Genomic DNA, 21,201 nt, shown 5'->3' on the forward strand with positions numbered 1-21,201 from the left:
TTTATACATATAAATTTTGATTTATACTATTAAAAATAAATAAAAAGATATCAACAAATTTATCTTTTTACCATAATATGTAATTCTCTTATTTCATCACTTGATTACATACAAACTATGAAAGTTTTATTCAACTATTTTCTCTTTTTCTCTCTTTTTTTTTCTCTAAATAATTTCTCTATTCATATAAAATCATAAATGTGGCTAAGTTGATTTTAAAATTTAAGGTAATTTTTTAGAACATTTTTTTTCCCAAGAACCAAACGTAATCTAAAAGTTTTAAATTTTACCCTCATGCTATTTTATCTTTTTGATACATTTCACCTTTACCTTTTGTATTTTTTTCATTTTATTTATTTATTCATTATTATTTATAATTTTAATATTTTAATATTAATATAAATATCATTTGTTATTTATTTATATTTAATATTAAAATATAATATTAACAGTGATATTACTATTTCAATATTAACATTATAGGTAATAAAATGAACAATAGTCATAATGAAAAAACAGAAGAAAGAAAATTACAAACAAAATTAATAATAAAAGAGTACCATGAAACTAACCAACCATAAAATATGCATTTTTAAAATAAAAAAAAATCCAAATTCCTATGATTGCCATGTCATAAAAATTTTGCAAAAAATCCAAGAATATATTATATTATATTTAGAAATATATAAAAATAGCAATAATATTATTAAAAAAATTTAAATGTTATTTGTAAGTGGATATTAACTTGATCGCCAAAAGTTAATCTTAAAAAATTAAAATTATAATCCTATTCAAATGGAATTTCTCTTACAAAATATTTTATAAAATCTAAAATAAAAATAAAATTTTATATTTAAAAAAAAAAAAAAAAAAGAAAAAACCTTCATGGAGAAATTAAATCTAAATAAATTATTTATTTAAATTTAAAATCACAATAGTTATCTCCTTGTTGGTAACTTTGTATTTAAATAAATAAACCTTCCGAAGAAACTTTAAATGTTGTGATATGTTGTATTTTTATGGTTTGAAAATTTAATTTAAAAAATAAAAGGTTTGCTTGAAAATATCTTGAAAAATAATTTTTAAAATTTTGTATTTAATCTTAATTCTTAAAAATAATTTTGAATTATTTTAAGAAATAAAATTTTGTTTAAAAACTTAAATAAATAAAATAATTATTTTTTTAACTTAATTATTTGAGAAGATATATGAGAATCTATTGTTACCAAAAGGATGATTAGATGGCAAACGATAACGGAAATTAAGGTGGAATTTGGTGTATGAAAAGGAAACTTAAAAAAATAAAAAATCCTAAGAATTTGATGATGAGGAAATAGAGGAATTGTTGATGATGTGAAATTCCTATTTTTATCATTTAATCCTCGTAGATCGTTTGGCTGTGGCGTTCCTCTCTCTAACACTGCATGTTAGGTGTTTGGGAAAATCACACACACCCAGAATGAAGATGAATCCAGTTTCAGTCCCTAATGACTTAGTTTTTGGTATACTCACCCACCTTCCCGTCAAATCCCTACTCCGATTCAGATGTGTTTGCAAGAGCTGGCGGTCTATGATTTCCGACCCATTGTTTGTTGAGGCCCATCAATCCCGTTCAGCCTCCGCCCTCCTCATCTCCTTCCCGGACATGCGCGACCCTGACAGGAAGCGTACTCTCTTCTGCATAAACGAGGGAGAAGCTCACCGTATCCCCGGATTCTCTCACTGGAATATTTCTCAATCGGTGAACGGTTTAATTTGTATCTATGGGCAATACTCTCCGAAACAATCCCATCGCGTGCGTGTCTGCAACCCTAGCACTCGAGAACACGTGACTCTTCCACCCCCATTCTTCTCAGATCCTGACTTATTTTTCCAGTGCAACTCTCTAGGGTTCGACCCTTCCACCAAGACCTACAAAATCCTGAGGGCATGGATGGCGGATTCCTGGGGCCCCAAGTATGAGATTTTCACTCTGGGTAGCGACGCATGGAGAATCATCAAAGATGCCCCAGAAGCTTTGTTGGACACAAGAGGGATTTGCCTCAACGGAACCATATATTGGACTAAGGCTAGGGCTATTGAAATAGACCATTCTCGTGTGGTCATGCAAAACAGTATGATAGCATTCCACGTCGGAGAAGAGAAGTTCCGATGGGTCCCCCTCCCTCCTGCAGCCCCCGTATGGACGAGTGACACGTCGAGCATGATACAAATCGGTGGGCACATCGTCATTGTAGACTACCAAGAGGTGGCGAAAAGCATTAGTGATGTTATGATAATGTGGAAATTGGAGGATTCTTTAAATGGAGTTTGGAGCCAGAAGAGAATTATGCTGCCGGAATGTTGGATGCAAGGCTACCCAGGACTTGGTCCTTTTTGCGTTACTTCGATTGATGGTGGTGAGATTACCTTGATTCCCAACCACTTGTTTAGAGACTGGTACGTGGTTCACTGTAACTTAGAGGAAGAGAGTCCGAGGAGGGACGTTTTATCTGGGCTGCCTCAGAATGATTGGAATGTTCCTTATCCATCTATTTATTGTAGTGAAGTCTCTGAGTACGCGGAAAGTCTTGTATCTTTGAAGGAAATTTGCAGGCATTAGTGTTTTGATTCTTGTCTTTTGAGTTTCAGGTTTAGCAAGTAAGGATCATTGATTCACTGTTAAAAGTTTCCATCAGTTTTATTACCATACCCACTCCTCGGTATTGGCTTGTTTTGGTGTTAATAGTTGCCAATCGCCATGCATATATATATATATATATATAGTGCTTTTAAGGGTTTTAGAATCTTGTGCGAAGCCGGTTTCTTGAATTTGATAAGAATAAATTGATGTTGAGGACTGCTTCAATCTTTTTCTTAATGTAAATAGTTCGGTGTCGGTGTTTTTCTCTAGTGCATGCTTGGTGTTCGAGAAAATGAAAACTATTTTGGCGTTAATAGTTGCCGGCTGCCATGCATACTGATGTTTAAATGTTATTTGTAAGCGGATAGGTATGTTTTTTCACTTAATTTTAAATAAAACCTTAATACTTAATAGTATTAAATATTAAATTATTTGTTTTTATAGTATTTTATTTTTATTAAGTATTAAAAAGTAAAAATAAAAATAATATATTATTTTTTTTATTTAAAAAAATTACATATTTTGACCTTTTTTATTTAATAAAAAATTTATAATAAGTCATGAAAAAATAAAAAATAAAAATCAACCTAAATTCTAAAAACAAATTACTTTTAATAAAACGTCCAAAAAACAAATACCATCTAAATTTTTGCAACCCTAACATCAACACTATATTGAGATCGCCAAAAGGTAAATCAAATCCATCGACTCCTTTCCTTTTTCAAGAATCTTGCATTCATACAAGTGAAGTAAGCTCAAACCCATATGCATGCGCACCCATTTTTTGGAAAGTCAACATTGAATTAATTTGGAAGACAATTAGTCAATAGTCAATTACAAAAAAATACCCAAAATCGAAATTAGAAACTTCCTACATGATTTATGTACCCAAAAAATTGGAAATTAAATTCTAGGGTGTCAAACAATTTGAAAACACAAGTATATATCCTGCATTCATCTACCAGAGATTAGGGATGATCCAAAATGGTGTGGGCTTCATCTTGCAGCACTGAGTGTCATAAAATGGCTTCACGATTCTATCTCTCAAGTTGTAATACCCCATATCATGACCCCCATATGAGTAATCTTCATCCACTCGTTCCCAATAAGAGTCTGTGAAGTAAATTGAATCCTTTACGCATCCTGGGCAATCTCCAACCCTTAAAGCCATTGAGTGGTTTCCACCCAAAAACACTACTTGATCCCCCAAGGTCTCCATCTCTTCCCATTTTTTCTGATGGCGGTCAAGCCTGTAAACATGGAACAACAACGTCTTGTAGGGACAAATCTTGGGTTGGATGTCCTCATCATCAAGGAGGTCTGCCTCTCGAACTGGTTTCCCATCCCCATCCACAAATTCTCCTATAAACCTCACCACAAACAGAAGCTCCCCGCATGATTCCACCAAATAAAAATGGCTCGAATAAAGATCTCTGAAACTTCTTCCAAAGTTCGCAGTTTTCAAGGGAAAGGAAGGCGTCGTATCCATAATCTTAGTAGGAAAAGACCTACTAAAATCCCAAACTTCAACTGACCCTATATCCGATAATGCACAAACCACATTATCGTAGCATATGATATCGTGGTAAGGCTGGTGAGCACCATCAAGGCCCATGAATCTGCCATCTCTATACCTACAGAAAGCTAGCTTCTTCCTGCTTCCGTATATCAGGGCAACTCCATCCTTGTCCTTGTTCTTCTTACTGTCGGACATCACAACAGCTTTAGGAACAAAGGCCCTGGGATCTTCCCTGACAGTGTATGCATCAACATCAGTAAACTCCAAACCTTCTCTCAATGAACCAACTTGAATTCGAGCACCCGAAAAGGGGTTAAAGAGACTCAGATTTGCTGTTTTGTCCAAAAGAACCAACCAGCCATGAGAGGACCCCACACAGCAACCTTCATAAACCTCCCTACACATGCAAACATCTCTGTACTCCCTTTTCTCATCCAGATTGAAGAAACAAAGACCACCTTCCCCTTCATCATCATCATCATCTTCCTTCTCTTCTGGCCCAGGAAGAAGGAGCCATGGTGTTTGGAAACAAAGACGGTAACATGAAGAAGACACATAGCTTTCTGCAACCGAAAACCACCAACTACATACCCTTTTAAAGCGAAGAATGTCGAGGAAGGACAATCTTCTCAAAATGCATTCCAATGTATCGATTTGGAGCTCCGACCAGGGTGCATCGCGCTTTCTTTTAATCCCCATTGAAGCTTTCGATTGATTTGAGAAATATGAAGATTTTATAGTTCCCTGGTCTTTCTACAGAAGGATTTTATTTCAATGACTTTCCTTATTTCTTTTCAAAGAAGGATTCTATTTCAATGGGTTTTCTTATTTCGTTCCAATTTTTTTATTTGAATTAGTTTCCTTTGTGGTTCCAAAGTAGTATACTAGTATGACACCGTTTGATTTCTTTAATTTATTGTATTTTTTATTTTTTTATTTTTTATTTATATTATGCCCATATTATACTAATATTTCATTTCCATTTTTTTAATTATAAAATCATAATTTCCATGTAACATGATAAATTTTGTACAAATAAATTTATTTTAATAAAAGAATATTCAACAAATTTATATTTTAAAAAAAATGTGGGTATATTTTTCTATAATAAAGAATATGTAATTCTCTTATTTTGGTGATTAAATACAAAATTACATAACTGTTACTCAGGCAAGTTAATCCAAATTTAATAATTTTAGTTTAGGTTGAGCTCAGCTTGAATGCATCGAGTTGGAAGTCGAGTTGGGTCATACCTTGGGTTCATACATTCTCTTCATTACTGGTTTCTAACTCTTCCCTTTCTAACTTTCTATCTATTGCTTTCAATTGTATTGGGATGTAATAAACCGATTGATTGCTTTTTCTGCTTTTATGTCAAAAAATTTACCAACGATTGGAAGTGGATCTTTGTCATGCAAAACATAAAATGGAAAACAAAATGAGTTTGGATCATCATACTGAGAAGTTGCTTGTTGGTGTACACGTGTTGATAAGACTAACAAGAGCTTGTTTTTTTTTTTTTTTTTGTCTTTTTTGGCAAAAATAACTAAATTTTGCCCTTCACCTAATTGTTGATACCTATTAGAAAGGGTCACTATTTTAACATATACCTAACGCCCACTCGAATCATAGTCATAATCATGATCAAGATAAACAATAATCTCATAATAAATACAGAGTTGTGATAATTCTGTCAATATATCATACTATCTTATTTACTTGTTGACTACTGAAATCAAAAAATTAAATTGGGTTAGGTCAATAAATCCTACCATCCTCTTTAGCAATTAGATTCTTTAATAATGTTATTGGTACCAGGTTAGCATCTTGCCAATTTTGAAATCCAGGTATTAAATGAAGGCAAAGATAAAGCTTATATCAATAGACGAGGTTAGGTCTCTTGTAAGCCTACGTGCATTAATTTTGGATGATATAACATGTATTAGTATTATCCTAGAAACTTCTTTTATTCCACACTTTATAAATTTAAATTATTATTAATTATTATTTAAATATAGAAGATCTAATTATCATTCTTATTAATTTAATTACCAACTATAAAATATCTAATTAATATCCGTCAAGATTTCTTCTAATTTGTTCCATTTTTTTAGCAAAGACGGATGTCAATATTGAAGTAGACATTGGAATTGTGAGGCTATATGACTTGTTGGGAATCAATACATGATACAATGTCTATTTAATCATCTAATCCACCAAGGAGAAGATGCGACTTGATGGTCCCTGAAATATCTAGAATGTTAGTTATTCTTTGTATTACTTCTTGATAATGTAATTTAAATGTTAATTTGAATTTTATATGTTTTTGTTTTTATTTAAGTTTTTTAATTACTTATTTAAGGATTTTTGTGTGTCTCATCTCATGTACTTCCTATAATTTTTCTAAATAAAATATAAAAGATTATTATTTTTTAAATAAAATATAAAATAATTAATTTTAATGGCATGCATGGCACATCTTATTTTGATAGTAGTATAAAGAAAACTAATATTTGTCAAACAAAAATATTAATAGTTATAAAATTAATATTTCTCAAATATATAAAATTGAAAATCTAAACTTATGACTACATTTTTCTAATATATTCTTTATAACAAATATATATATGTAAAAAAAAAAAAAAACTCGTGGCTTACTTGGAAAGATATCTCTCTCTCTCTCTCTCTCTCTCTCTCTCTCTCTCTCTCTCTCTATATATATATATATATATATATATATATATATTAGTTTAAAACTTAGTTATTTTCTAATTTTAACATATGCCATAAAATTGGGATCTCCCTTTTTCTGTTTAGAAGATTATGATGGAAATATAATTTATTTTTATTTTAATTTGATAAGAGTTAGAAATCTTATTTGAATAGGATTATTATATTAGTTTTGTAAAAGTTTAAGAAATATTATGTTTAAGAAATCCTATTTAAATAAAATTAATATTTTTGTATTTCTTAAAATTTTAGGAAAAAAATTTATCGAAAAAAAATAATTAATTACAGAATAAATATGTGTATAAGGTTTTCATGCTACAATATTTTTTAAAAGATAGATACTTAAAATTTTAAATATTTTATTTTATTTTATATTTTATTAAAATTATTTTTTTATAAATTTTATTAAATAATTAAAAAAAATTATATAATATTTAACTTTATTATGGGACAATTGTGTTCTGAGTCCAACTGGACCCAAAAATTAAGCTACCCAAAAATTAAGCTTTGATTCATGTAACTTATATAATTGATGGAAACGATATAAGATATTGTAACTTATATAATTGATGGAAACGATATAAGATATTAAGAGACCAATATACCCTTCAAATTTTCATATATTACCTCTAATTGATTTTAAGGATACAAAATAGTGATGGATTAAAATACCCATTAACCTTTCACATAAGTTTTTTTGGTCTTTATTGCACCATTATTATGCAACCATAATAATTTTATTTCAACCATTTGGATTTTTCATTGTTTTTTTATATAAATAATTGAAAATCAGCATTATTTTCTATTTTAAATTATAAATAAATAAAAATTACATTCAAAAACTATTTTAAAAAATGCTTTCTAAAAAAGTGGTAATATGATTTATATTTTTTATATTCTCTTTTTGAAAAAACATTTAATTAAAAAAAATGAAAACTATTTTTAAAAATAAAAATTAAAAACCTTGTTTAGTACTATTTTTTTATATGAAAATAATTAAAAAAAATTAAATTTCATTCATTGATTATCCATTTTTATTTTTTTCCATTAGTTATTTTAATAACAAAATAATATATATATATATATATATATATATATATATAGTATGTTGACAATTAAACAAAGGAATTAAGTCAATTATGTGTTTTTTGTGGGACTATCTTTTACATAAAAAATAATTAAATAACTAAATTATATATATTTATTAATCTTTTTAATTTTATTTTCTTTATTTATTTTTTGTCTAATAGAAAAATTTTAATATATCCATAATTAACAAATTAATAGATTAATTGTGCACATTTTGATCTATTAAAATAAATTACTTTCCAATTTAAATAAATAAAATGAAATAATTAAATAAATTTGGGGTTATTTCTATTTTTTAACATATCTTTTATTAATATTTTTTAAGGTTAAATAATTTTTTTATTATTATTTTTTCTTTAATTCCAAAAATAAAATGAAATAAATAAATAAATTTGGTATTTTCTAACCGAACTTATATTTATATTTCTTATGGTTAAATAAATTTTTTATTTTTTTTTCTTTATTTCCAAAAATAAAAGGAAATAAATAAATAAATTTGGCTTAAATAATAGTTTTTAAGTAATTTCTTTGTCTTATTTTTAATTACATTTTGCATTGAAAATAAAATAAAATAATGATTTTATTTGTTTTAATTATTTTAAATGTCAAACTATTGGGAACATAGTTTACACACTCATGTGAACATAATTTATACATATTTATAAAATTTATATCATTATACAAGCCTATTACACTAATTGTACAAGGGGTGTATAAGACTGTACATTTTGAACAACTTTTTTTTTCTCGTCATATATGGATTATACGTTCTCCTACCACAAATTCTTTCATTTCATGTACTTTATTTAACTCGTATATGACAATTCAAATACTTACCCTAATAATGATGTTTAGGGAAAAATTTTGTTTTTACTTTTTATATCATTTTCTAAATCAAACCATTAGAAACATGGTTCACACATCATATGTAGACACATAATGTATGCATATGAATGAAATTTGTACTATTGTATAAGGGTGTTATATTAATTGTATAAGGTAAATGTTCAATTAGACAAGACAAATGTTCTAACTGTACAAAACAAATGTTCTAACTATACAAGGGGTATATACAAAGCTATCATTTGTGTAAGATTTCAATCAATTTTGGACAACTCTTTTTTTTGTCTTGTCATCTAAGGATTGCACACTTTCAAGGTATGCATTCCTCTATCACACACTCATCTTATGCATTTTATTTAACTCACACATGACAATTCGAATATTTATCCCACTAATGATGTTTGACAGAAAATTTTGTTTTTCCATCTTCCACTATTTTTTGAACTAAACCAATAAAAACATGGTTAACCTAACTATGGTTACACATTGAGTAGGGGGTATATGGAATTTTGGTCACTATACAAAGTATTTACACTAAGTGTACATGACAAATATACTAACTGTATAAGGGTGTACAAGACTATCATTTGTGAATGATTTTAAGTGATTCTGAAAAACTTGTTTGTTTATTTCCTCTAACCGAGGATGGGTGACATTCCTTACACACATTGGTTTAACATACATTCATCTCATGCATTTTATCTAACTTGTATATAATCATTTCAATAGGTACCTCACTTATGACAATTGTAGAACAAAATTATACAACAATTTTCTTCTTTTTTAAAACCAAATCAATGCAAACATGGTTAACTGACCTATTATCAAATATTCATGAGACGATGTATGAAATTTGAGTTATTGTATAAGGGTATTTGTGGACCTCGCATTTCTGGAAGCATGCGTTTCCCACTCGAATGGCGCGACTCACTTTTTATATTTTGAAAAATGATTTTTGAAAAGTTTTGGAGTTGTCACTTATTTTTGTTTTATTTTAAAAGGAAAACAAAATAAGAAAGAAAACTCTAAGTGTTACTCCTTATTTGAAAAAGAAGGTTTGTGAAAAACCAAATCTAGGCTCGGGGGTCAGGTTACTTATTGGGAAGGTACGGTAAAAACCATAGCACTCCTCTAAGCCTATAAAATGGGTCTCTACTAAAGACATTAAAGCGAGTGTGGTAATTGATTGATTAAACATGAATACCAAAATAATATCAATCTAAAGATAATCGAATGAACAAGAAAGACAGAGAGTGTACCTGAGTAATGAGTTGATTACTTCATGGAAAACAAAGGTTAGTAAACGAACATGGAATAATCGCATGCATGTCATGGAGTGAGGCAAATTAGTTAAGCATAACAATCAATCAATCAATGAGAAAATCACAAATGTTGGGCCCCACCAAAGCCCGATTTATTTTAGCATGAATTAACTCCATAAATTTCATTACTTGAAATTATAGAATTATTCATGATTATTAAAAAAAAACGTGAAGATCGGAAAAATTATTAAAGACCGAGAGGAATTTGTGAAATGCGCTTGCTGGAAAGAAATATGGCAGCAAACCTTTATTTCAATGGAATTTTATTTTCTAAGGATGAAGTTTAAAAAGACTCAGATTATTTTGATGGAAAGCAGATTTTAGAAACCTAATTTAAAATGGAAAAATCACAAGGAAATGGGAAATGCACCATAAAGAGGGAAAGTGGCCATATAAAATTCTAACACCTGGTAAAATAAACACCTACAAGAATAACCCAAAAATGGGGGTCTATAGTATTACACTAACTGTACAAAACAAATTTACTAACTGTATAAGGGTGTATAAGACTACTTTTTGTTAAGGATTTCAAGTGATTTTGAAAAAATTTCCCATTTTTTTTCCACTCAAGGATTTTTCCCCATGTAGACCCCCATTTGGGGCTCACTTTTCATGCAGCTTGTGTTGCCAAGTGTCACAACCCTAGGAGACCGCATGGCATCTTTTAATTGGCTGGTATGGAATTAGATAGTGTTTTTTGAGGAGCTATCAAGAAGTGACACATGTGAAGGATCTTCAAGGAGGAGAACGTTTCTGTTATAGGGGGAGTGTCCTCTGTAGAGTAAGGGGCCTTTTCAGAGGGGGCTTTTCATGCTGGCAGAGTAGGGTGGCTTTTTTTGAGAGGTTGGTTAGGAGATATTTTTGGAGGGGAAAATCTGGTAGAAGAGAAGAGAGGATATTCTGCAGAGAGTGGAGAAGAACGAGGTGAAGAGAAAAGAACAAGATTTTCTTATGGGGGGGCAAGTCTGGATGAGAGCGAGAGGAGCAAGCGACCGCAGGGGGAGCAGGGTGCTTTTGTTACTAGCTGGAAGATAGTTTTGAGCAGAGGGGTTTTTGAGAGGGGTAGCAGAGAGGAAAGTTTTGGAGAGCTTAGAAAGACATTCTTGAGAAGCAAGCTGGATATTCAGAGGTTGGAGAGCAGACTGATTTTCTGAGGTAGCTTAGGGAGTTTTCGTGAGAGCTTGAAGTCAGGTGAGCTTTCGCTTGTGATGAGGTTTTTCAGGTATGGACCCTGTTTGTTATCTTCTTTGTTTTTGTTTCTGGATATCATTTTCTTGTTTTGGGTATGTCTTTCCAAGTTGTATTTTTAGCTTTCAATGATCTCTAAATTAACCATGGATTCGTTGATATTATTTTATCATTTTCCCTTCTTGGCTTCGTTGAAAAGCAACTTGAATCTGTTTTTAGCTTCATTGTGAGATATCTCAGAATTTACTCCCCTGTTTTGTATGAACCCATAGTCTCCCAATCCTCTTGCAAGCCCGTGGATGAAACAATGAAACAGGGCTTCACTCATTAATTTTATGTTTTTATACTCTATTTTTATAAAGGCTCTTTTCATGTGTTTCCTCTGTTCTTAATTGAATGGGACATGAGAGTGGTGTGCCTTGGTTTGGTTTTGACGATGGATTTTCTGAGATAACGAATTTCCAGCACACTATAGACTTGAAGTCTTGTGATAAAGTCTGAAGATCGCGAATGTAGAATCACCATTTGAAAAAACGATTTACTGTGTCTGTTTGATATATGGGAAGGAAAATTCACCAAGGAAAATCAAATGGAAATTTCAATAAGAATACTGGTTTCATTCTCTTGTGTGGAGTATTTCTGGCGTATGCATTTACCAGAATATAGGGACACAATTCGAGGGGTTGTTGTGAGTATTCAGGAGTATGAGTCTGCCAGTGTGTCTTTTGTGGAATCAATGCCTTCTTATGCTGACTTGACAAATCGAAAAGGCTTTTCCTACTTGCAGAAAATGGAATATCAATGGTACAAGGATGAAGTGCAGACTGACAAGCATATAGTTCATGTCAAAGATGATCATCATGGCTGCGTTTCATGAACCTCCATGTAAATATCAAAGTTTCGGGTGTTTGAATATGTATTCCCGTTACAGCAAGCTGAAGTGTGAATTTCAGTGAGTCTATGGACCCTATTGCTGGCAGAATAACACACTGAATGAGTGCTCCATTACTCTTGATGTTTTAAAGTGAGTTGATTGAGGAATTGAAAAAAAATAAAACAAAAATAAGTGGCGACTCCAAGTCATTTTTGAATAAATAAAATCATTTTTCAAAATAAAAATCGAGCTCGTCATCGAGTGGGAAACACATGAGCCGAAATGCAGGGTCCACACCCCACTCTAATTCTCTCACTCAAGAATTGTTTTGAATTTTATTTTTAAATTTCATCATCAAAATTTTGTAATTGCATATTTTGTTTTTGTAGTTTTAGCAATTTTCTTTCTTTCCACTATATATATATATTTTTTGTGAAATTTTATCCAAATGAATATATATTTAAAATTATAATCATGTTTATCAAATTTTTTACTAAGATTATCTTTAATTCTTTTAATATATTTATACTCATTTATTTAAAAAATGAAAAAATAATTTTTTTTTTTTTTTGTAAACATGTTCTATTACTTTTCAAGTAAAAAATTAAATAATTTTGAAAGTCAACAAAAAAAAAATTAAATACCACTTTCAATAATTTTTAGATAAAATTTTATATAACATATTTTATTTGAAATTTAATTTCTAAAGTTTCACTAAAAGATTGTATAATCTTCTTGTTGTGAGTCAAAATACTTTGCATTAGTTTATCTAGATAAGAAAAATTATTAATATAATATTAGAACTTCATATTTTAGTTATTTTTTCAATAAATTTATCTTTTTAAAAATTTTAAAAATTTTAAAATAAAAACATCAAAAATTAAAAAGCTCAAAGGATATATATATAATAAGAGTGAAGTGATAGTCAATTTTAAAATTTTTTAAAATATGGTTAATGCGGAAAATATAAAAAATATAAATGAAAGGGTAATATAAATTTAAAATAAAAAATGAAAATTAAACTAAAAGATAACAAATATTTGGATGAAAAATCCCAAAAATTTTATCCTTGCTTATAATAAGAGTAAAAAAGATTCAATATCTTTAAAAATGAAAAAAAAAATTATTGCTTTTTATTTGACATAAAATAGAAATATAGATTGGAAGAAAAAGAAAACAAAAAACAAAAAGTTAGAAATGAGTAATACTTAACAGGGAATAGAAAAGAAGAAAAAAACACAAAAAAAAAAAAAAAAATTGAAATTTGTTGTAAATGAAGAGTAGTGAATGACCACATTAATGGTCATTATGAACTCCATTTATTCATATTTAAGATGGGTAATGGGAGTTCATATTATGAAGCCTATAAAAAACTTCTTACACCCCATGTAAGAGCATCCCGAGAAAAGAAAGAAAAGTTCTTCCTCTCATTCTCTCTCTCTCTCTCTCTCTTTCACTTTCTCAATTCTCTTCTTTGATTCCTTCTTCCATATTATATATCAAAGTAAGATATATTTATCTTTACTACTTTTATTTGCATTATATTTGTCCTTATTTTACAACGCATTATTAGCACGAATTGTTCTGAAGGTAATTCTCGTATCTTAAACTTGAAGTTATTTATATAGAATAAAATTTTACATATTTATATTATTGTTGATTTGTTTTGTTACATATTGTTAAAAGTTATAAACAAATTATTTGATTTTGTTTATAATCAAAGTTATACCAATGTTATCAAGTTATTATAACTGATTCTAATAATATTGTTTTGTCATATATATGAAGTTATTTGACAATGTCGAATATCACAAAACTCGAATTTGTGGCACTTGACATTTCGGGAAAGAACTATCTATCTTGGATCCTTGATGCTGAATTACATCTTGATGCAATGAACCTTAGAGCTACGATCAAACAAGGAAATTAAGCATCCCTGCAGGATCGCGCAAAAGCATTGATTTTCCTTCGTCATCACCTCCATGAAGGTTTAAAAAATGAGTATCTTACGGTAAAGGATCCTTTTACTCTATGGATTAATTTGAAGGAAAGATATGACCACCAGAAAACTGTGATTCTCCCAAAAGCTCGATATGATTGAATGCACCTAAGGTTGCAAGATTTTAAAAATGTTAATGAATACAACTCCGCACTTTTCAAAATCAGCTCTCAATTAAAGCTGTGTGGAGAAAAAATCACAGAGGAAGATATGTTAAAGAAAACTTTTACTACGTTTCATGCCTCGAATGTGCTCTTGCAACAACAATATCGAGAGCGTAGATTTACAAAATATTCTGAATTAATATCATGTCTTCTTGTTGCTGAACAAAATAATGAGCTTTTGATGAAAAATCACCTGTCTCGTCCAACTGGATCTGAACCATTCCCTGAAGTGAATGCAATATCGTCCCAAACTTGTGGACGAGGACGAGGACGTGGTCGTGGTCGTGGAAGAAACCCCCAATACCATGGTTCTTATAGTAATAATTCTCAAAAAATGAAAGCCTCATTGCACCACTAGAAGTGGAACAATACTGAGACAATACAAGAAAATGGGAAGCATTTACAAGATAAACCTCCTAAGAACTATGAGAATAATTTTTATAGATGTGGTATGAAGGGGCATTGGTCGCGTACCTATCGTACGCCCAAACATTTGGTTGACCTTTACCAAGCATCAATAAAAGCTAAAGAAAAAAAGATAGAGATGAACTTTACCGATGGTGATGGATTGGACCTAACCTACTATGACATTGATTTCTTTGGAGGTCCCAATGAAAAAATAGACCATTTGATAAATGATGAGAAAATTAACATTGATTGATGTTACTTTATATATGAAATAATATATTATTATGTCTTATATTTACATCTGATTTACTTTGTTATTTACATTATGCCTTGTTTTTTTTGTTATATCTGAAATTCATGTGTTATTTGGTCTCAAGATGAATGAGGATGATGTATGTCTCGCAGACTGTGTGACCACGCACACAATTCTTCGAGATAAAAAATATTTCCTCGAATTAACATTAATAAAAGCTAATGTAAGTACCATATATGGTATTACAAACTTAGTTGAAGGCTCTGGAAGAGCAAACATAACGTTGCCAAATGGAACTAGATTCCATATAAATGACGCTTTATATTCTAGCAAATCCAGAAGAAATTTGCTCAGTTTTAAAGATATCGACAGAAATGGATATCATATTGAAACTATGAATGAAGATAATATAGAATATCTTTACATTACTTCCATTATATCTGGATAGAAGCTTATAATGGAAAAACTCTCGGCTTTCTCCTCTGGGTTGTATCATACAACTATAAAGCCTATTGAATCATATGTTGCGTCTCTTTCATATGATTTATTTTTATTATTTTATTTGTGTTGTAAATGAAGAGTAGTGAATGACCACATTGATGGTCATTATGAACTCCATTTACTCATCTTTAAGATGGGTAATGGGAGTTCATATTATGAAGCCTATAAAAGGCTTCTTACACCCCATGTAAGAGCATCCCGAGAAAAGAAAGAAAAGTTCTTCCTCTCATTCTCTCTCTCTCTCTCTCTCTTCTCTCTCTCTCTCTCTCTCTCTCTCTCTCTTTCACTTTCTCATTTCTCTTCTTTGATTCATTCTTCCATATTATATATCAAAGTAAGATATATTTATCTTTACTGCTTTGATTTGCATTATATTTGTCCTTGTTTTACAACACCTTATCAGCACGAATTGTTCTGAATGTAATTCTCGTATCTTAAACTTGAAGTTATTTATATAGAATAAAATTTTACATATTTATATTATTGTTGATTCGCTTTATATTCTGGCAAATCCAAAAGAAATTTGCTCAATTTTAAAGATATCCGCAGAAATGGATATCATATTGAAACTATGAATGAAGATAATGTAGAATATCTTTACATTACTTCCATTATATCTGGCCAAAAGCTTATAATGGAAAAACTCTCGGCTTTCTCCTCTGGGTTGTATCATACAACTATAAAGCCTATTGAATCATATGTTGTCGTGAACCAAAAGTTCGATGACCCAAAAGTTTTTGTCCTTTGGCATGACAAGCTAGGTCACCTAGGGTCTTCAATGATGCGTCGAATAATCGAACACTCACATAGGCATCCACTAAAGAACCAGAAGATTCTTTCGCCCAATGAATACTCAAGTGTTGCTTGCTCACAAGATAAATTGATAATCAGACCATCTTTTACTGAAGTCATATATGAGTCACCAGTCTTTTTAGAAAGAATACATGGGGACATATGTGGGTCTATCCATCCACCATGTGGACCATTCCGTTATTTTATGATCTTAATAAATGCTTCTACTAGGTGGTCACATGTTTGTCTCCTTTCTACACGTAACGTTGCCTTTGATAGACTCCTTGCACAAATAATCATATTACGAGCATAATTTCTAGATTATCCGATTAAGACAATACGTCTTGATAATGTTGACGAATTTACTTCTCAAACATTCATTGACTATTGCATGTCAGTAGGGATAAATATTGAGCATCATGTTGCTCATACTCATACCCAAAATGGTTTAGCAGAATCCTTCATCAAACGTCTCCAATTAATAGCTCGACCATTACTAATGAAAACCAAATTACCTACTTCTGCCTGGGGGCATGCTATTATGCATGCTGCAGCTTTAGTCCTTATTCGACCTACAATTTACCATTAATACTCCTCTTCACAACTTGTGCTTAAAAAATAACCAAATATCTCTCACTTACAAATCTTTGGTTGTGCAGTATATGTACCAATTGCACCTACACAACGCACTAAAATGGGTCCCCAACAAAGACTTGGGATTTATGTAGGTTTTGATTCTCCATCTATCATAAGCATGGAGGAAAATATCGGTAATCACGGATATATCGGTACTTCGATTTTACGGATATATCGGATATATCGGAGATATATCGGTAGATATTCTGGAAAAAAATATCCGTAGGTTTAAAATTATTAAAAACTCATAGAAATGTAAGGAAAACCTCATAATAATATAATTAGAAGTATAATGGACATTTTAAAGTTGTTTTATTGAAAAAATTGATATATATATATATATATATATAATATAATTTGCGATATTAGATGTAATTATATCATGTCGATCTATAAGAAATGTTAATTTTGTAATTGTTCTCATTATAAAGTCACATAAAATATTTCATTTCATTAAATATCAATAATTTGTACACATTAAATTCATTAAATAAACATATTTCATATTCAAAATATACTAGTTCATGTTAATTAAATTAATTAAATAATTTAGCTAAGTTAACTAGTTTAATTTAATTCTAACTATGAAAATAAATCACAAATAATCATCTAAAATAAACATATCAATTTATAATTAAATAATCAAATTAACCTAAGTTAATTCAATAAAAATATAAAATTTAATTACAATTGAATGTAAAAATAGCATTAAATCATCCATATTGCAAACATACTAATTAATTGAAAATACATGAATTAATTACAATTGCAAACAAAATTAATTACAATTTTAAAAAAATATACCTTAAAATGATTAAATAATTGAGCAACCTTAATAAAAATTGGAGTAATGAGAGAGCAAATGAAGAATGAAAGCAAAAATGGATGAAATAGATGAAATTTGGGCTATTTATAGAATAAATTTGGGCCAAAATAGCCGTTGGAATATTAATTTACCGTTGAAAATCAATTTTGGCCATTGGATAAAAAATTGGGAGCAATCTGGCCGTTGGATCGCCATATTACCATTGGAATCACATCTAGGCCGTCGGATCAACACGGGCGTGATCTGGGCCATCAGATCACGTTGCATGAAGGAGGGGAAATATCACAAAAAAATCAGCGATATATCTCCGATATATCGGCGATATATCACCGATATTTTGCCACCAGAGACGATTTTTTCAAAAAATCTCCGATATATCTCCCTGAACCGATATATCGCCGATATATCGCCGATATTTTGGCGATATTTACGGAAATATCTCTCCTCCGATTTTTCTTCTCAAAATGTCGTGTTGCCGCCTCCCGATACAAGATATATCGGCGATATATCGCCGATATATCCCGATATTTTCCTCCATGATCATAAGATATCTTGAACCTTTGATAGGCAATGTTTTTACAACCCGCTTTACGGATTGTCATTTTAATGAGAGTGTTTTCCCATCATTAGGGGAATAAAAGTCGATTCTTGAAGAACAACGAGAAATTAGTTGGAAGACATCTACTATGACCCATCTTGATCCTCGTACAAATCAATATGAACTAGAAGTTCAAAGGATCATTCATTTGCAAAATCTTGCAAATCAATTACCAGATGCATTCATTGATACAAAAAAAGTGACAAAGTCACATATTCCGGCTGCAAATACTCCAGCATGGATTGATGTCCCTGTAGGACAGTTAACAAATGAATTTAAGATACGCCTGAAACGTGTAGACCTATCGGCTCAAAGGATGTAACTCCCCGGAAGATGAGAACCCAAGAAAAACTTGGCACTCTAGAAGAGACCATCAAAATGACTGATCATTTTAAAATTGATAAATCTATAGCCCTAAAAGAGGCACAAATAATGCAAAAAGCCTCTAAAGAGGCACATATTGAATAAGAAGCCCTCGAAGTGGCACATATTGAACAAGAAGCCCCCGAAGAGGCACATATTGAAAGAAAGGCCTAAAGAGGCACAGGTACCTGAAAAATTGTGAGATCTCAGTAAGTTATGTACACACGGGAGAAAAATGGGATCGAAATAATATTGTTATTAACAATATTTTTGCTTTCCAAGTGACCTCTGAAGTCATAAGAAATGATGAAGATCCCAAACCACGAAATATAGAAGAATGTCGACATAGAAATGATTGGCCAAAATGGAAAGAATCTATACAGGTAGAGTTAAACTCATTAACAAAACGAGAAGTTTTTGGACCTGTAGTCCAAACACCTAAAGATGTAAAACCTGTTGGGTACAAATGGGTATTTGTGCGAAAGCGCAATGAGAATAATGAGATCATAAGATATAAAGCGTGATTTGTTAAATGTCCCTATAGGACAGTTAACAAATGAATTTAAGATACGCCTGAAACGTGTAGACTTATCGGCTCAAAGGATGTAACTCCCCAGAAGATGAGAACCCAAGAAAAACTTGGCACTCTAGAAGAGACCATCAAAATGACTGATCATTTTAAAATTGATAAATCTATAGCCCTAGAAGAGGCACAAATAATGCAAAAAGCCTCTAAAGAGGCACATATTGAATAAGAAGCCCCCGAAACGGCACATATTGAACAAGAAGCCCCCGAAGAGGCACATATTGAACAAAAAGGCCTAAAGAGGCACAGGTACCTGAAAAATTGTGAGATCTCAGTAAGTTATGTACACACGGGAGAAAAATGGGATCGAAATAATATTGTTATTAACAATATTTTTGCTTTCCAAGTGGCCTCTGAAGTCATAAGAAATGATGAAGATCCCAAACCACGAAATGTGGAAGAATGTTGACATAGAAATGATTGGCCAAAATGGAAAGAATTTATACAGGTAGAGTTAAACTCATTAACAAAACGAGAAGTTTTTGGACCTGTAGTCCAAACACCTGAAGATGTAAAACCTGTTGGGTACAAATGGGTATTTGTACGAAAGCGCAATGAGAATAATGAGATCATAAGATATAAAGCGCGATTAGTAGCACAAGGCTTCCTGCAAAGACTTGGTATTGACTACGAGGAAACATATTCTCCCGTCATGGATGCAATCACATTTCGTTTCTTAATTAGTTTGGCAGTCTCAGAAGAACTGGATATGCATCTCATGGATGTTATTACAGCATATTTATACGGAACCATAGATAATGATATATACATGAAAATCCCTGAAGGATTTAAATTGCCTGAAGCAAATAGTACAAAACCTCGTAGCATGTACTCAATCAAGTTACAACGATCCTTGTATGGATTAAAGCAATCTGGACGCATGTGGTACAATCGCCTTAGCGAATACTTGCTAAAAGAATGGTATGTGAATAAACCTATATGCCCATGCATTTTCATTAAGAAATCAGAAATCGGATTTTCAATTATTGCAGTGTATGTTGATGACTTAAATCTTGTTGGAAGTCCTGAAGAGCTCACAAGAACAACAAATTACTTAAAAAAATGAATTTGAGATGAAAGATCTTGGAAAAACAAAATTTTGTCTCAGCCTACAGATCGAGCATTTTCCAAATGAAGTTTTAGTACATCAATCAACATACATTAAGAAAGTTTTGAAGCGTTTTTATATGGATAAAGCGCATTCTTTAAGTTCTCCAATGGTTGTCTGATCACTTGATGTGAAAAAAGACCCATTTCGTCCTTGCGAAAAATATGAAGAGTTACTTGGTCCTAAAATACCATATCTTGGTGCTATTGGAGCACTTATGTATCTTGCCAATTGTACACACCCCGACATTGCTTTTTCTGTCAATTTATTAGCAAGATACAATTCCGCTCCAACTCGAAGACATTGGAATGGTATCAAACATATCTTGCGTTATCTTCATGGGACTACTGATATGGGTTTATTTTACTCAAGGGAATCAAAGCAACAATTGCTTGGATATGCAGATGCAGAATATCTTTCAGATCCACATAAAGGTAAGTCACAAATAGGGTATGTGTTTAATTGCAATGGTACTGCTATTTCATGGAGATCTGTCAAACAAACAATGGTGGCCACATCATCAAATCATTCAGAAATACTGGCAATTCATGAAGCAAGTCATGAATGTATATGGCTAAGGTCTATGATCCAGCATATTCAGGAATCATGTGGACACTCCTCTATCAAAGGTGACCCGACAATATTATTTGAAGATAATGCTGCATGCATTGCACAAAATATTAAAGGAGATAGAACTAAACACATTTCACCAAAATTCTTTTATACACATGAACTCCAAAAGAGTGGTGAAATTGATGTGCAACAAATACGCTCAAGTG

At 31.0% G+C, this 21,201-nt stretch overlaps 2 protein-coding genes across 2 annotated transcripts; one reads left to right on the forward strand and one right to left on the reverse strand.

Annotated features, from left to right (window-relative positions):
* The first annotated feature begins 1,465 nt into the window (after nt 1–1,465).
* Nucleotides 1,466–2,602, forward strand: LOC117915141 (F-box protein DOR-like). The gene has a single exon (XM_034830719.1). The coding sequence runs from the start codon at nt 1,466–1,468 to the stop codon at nt 2,600–2,602; it is 1,137 nt and encodes a 378-aa protein (XP_034686610.1).
* A 979-nt stretch (nt 2,603–3,581) lies between these two features.
* On the reverse strand, nt 3,582–4,841 carry LOC117915142 (F-box protein At2g05970-like). The gene has a single exon (XM_034830721.1). It carries the CDS (start codon nt 4,839–4,841, stop codon nt 3,582–3,584), a length of 1,260 nt encoding a protein of 419 aa, XP_034686612.1.
* Nucleotides 4,842–21,201: the final 16,360 nt, after the last annotated feature.

The sequence above is a fragment of the Vitis riparia genome, chromosome 5 (genome assembly GCF_004353265.1).
Source record: "Vitis riparia cultivar Riparia Gloire de Montpellier isolate 1030 chromosome 5, EGFV_Vit.rip_1.0, whole genome shotgun sequence".
NCBI lineage: Eukaryota > Viridiplantae > Streptophyta > Magnoliopsida > Vitales > Vitaceae > Vitis > Vitis riparia.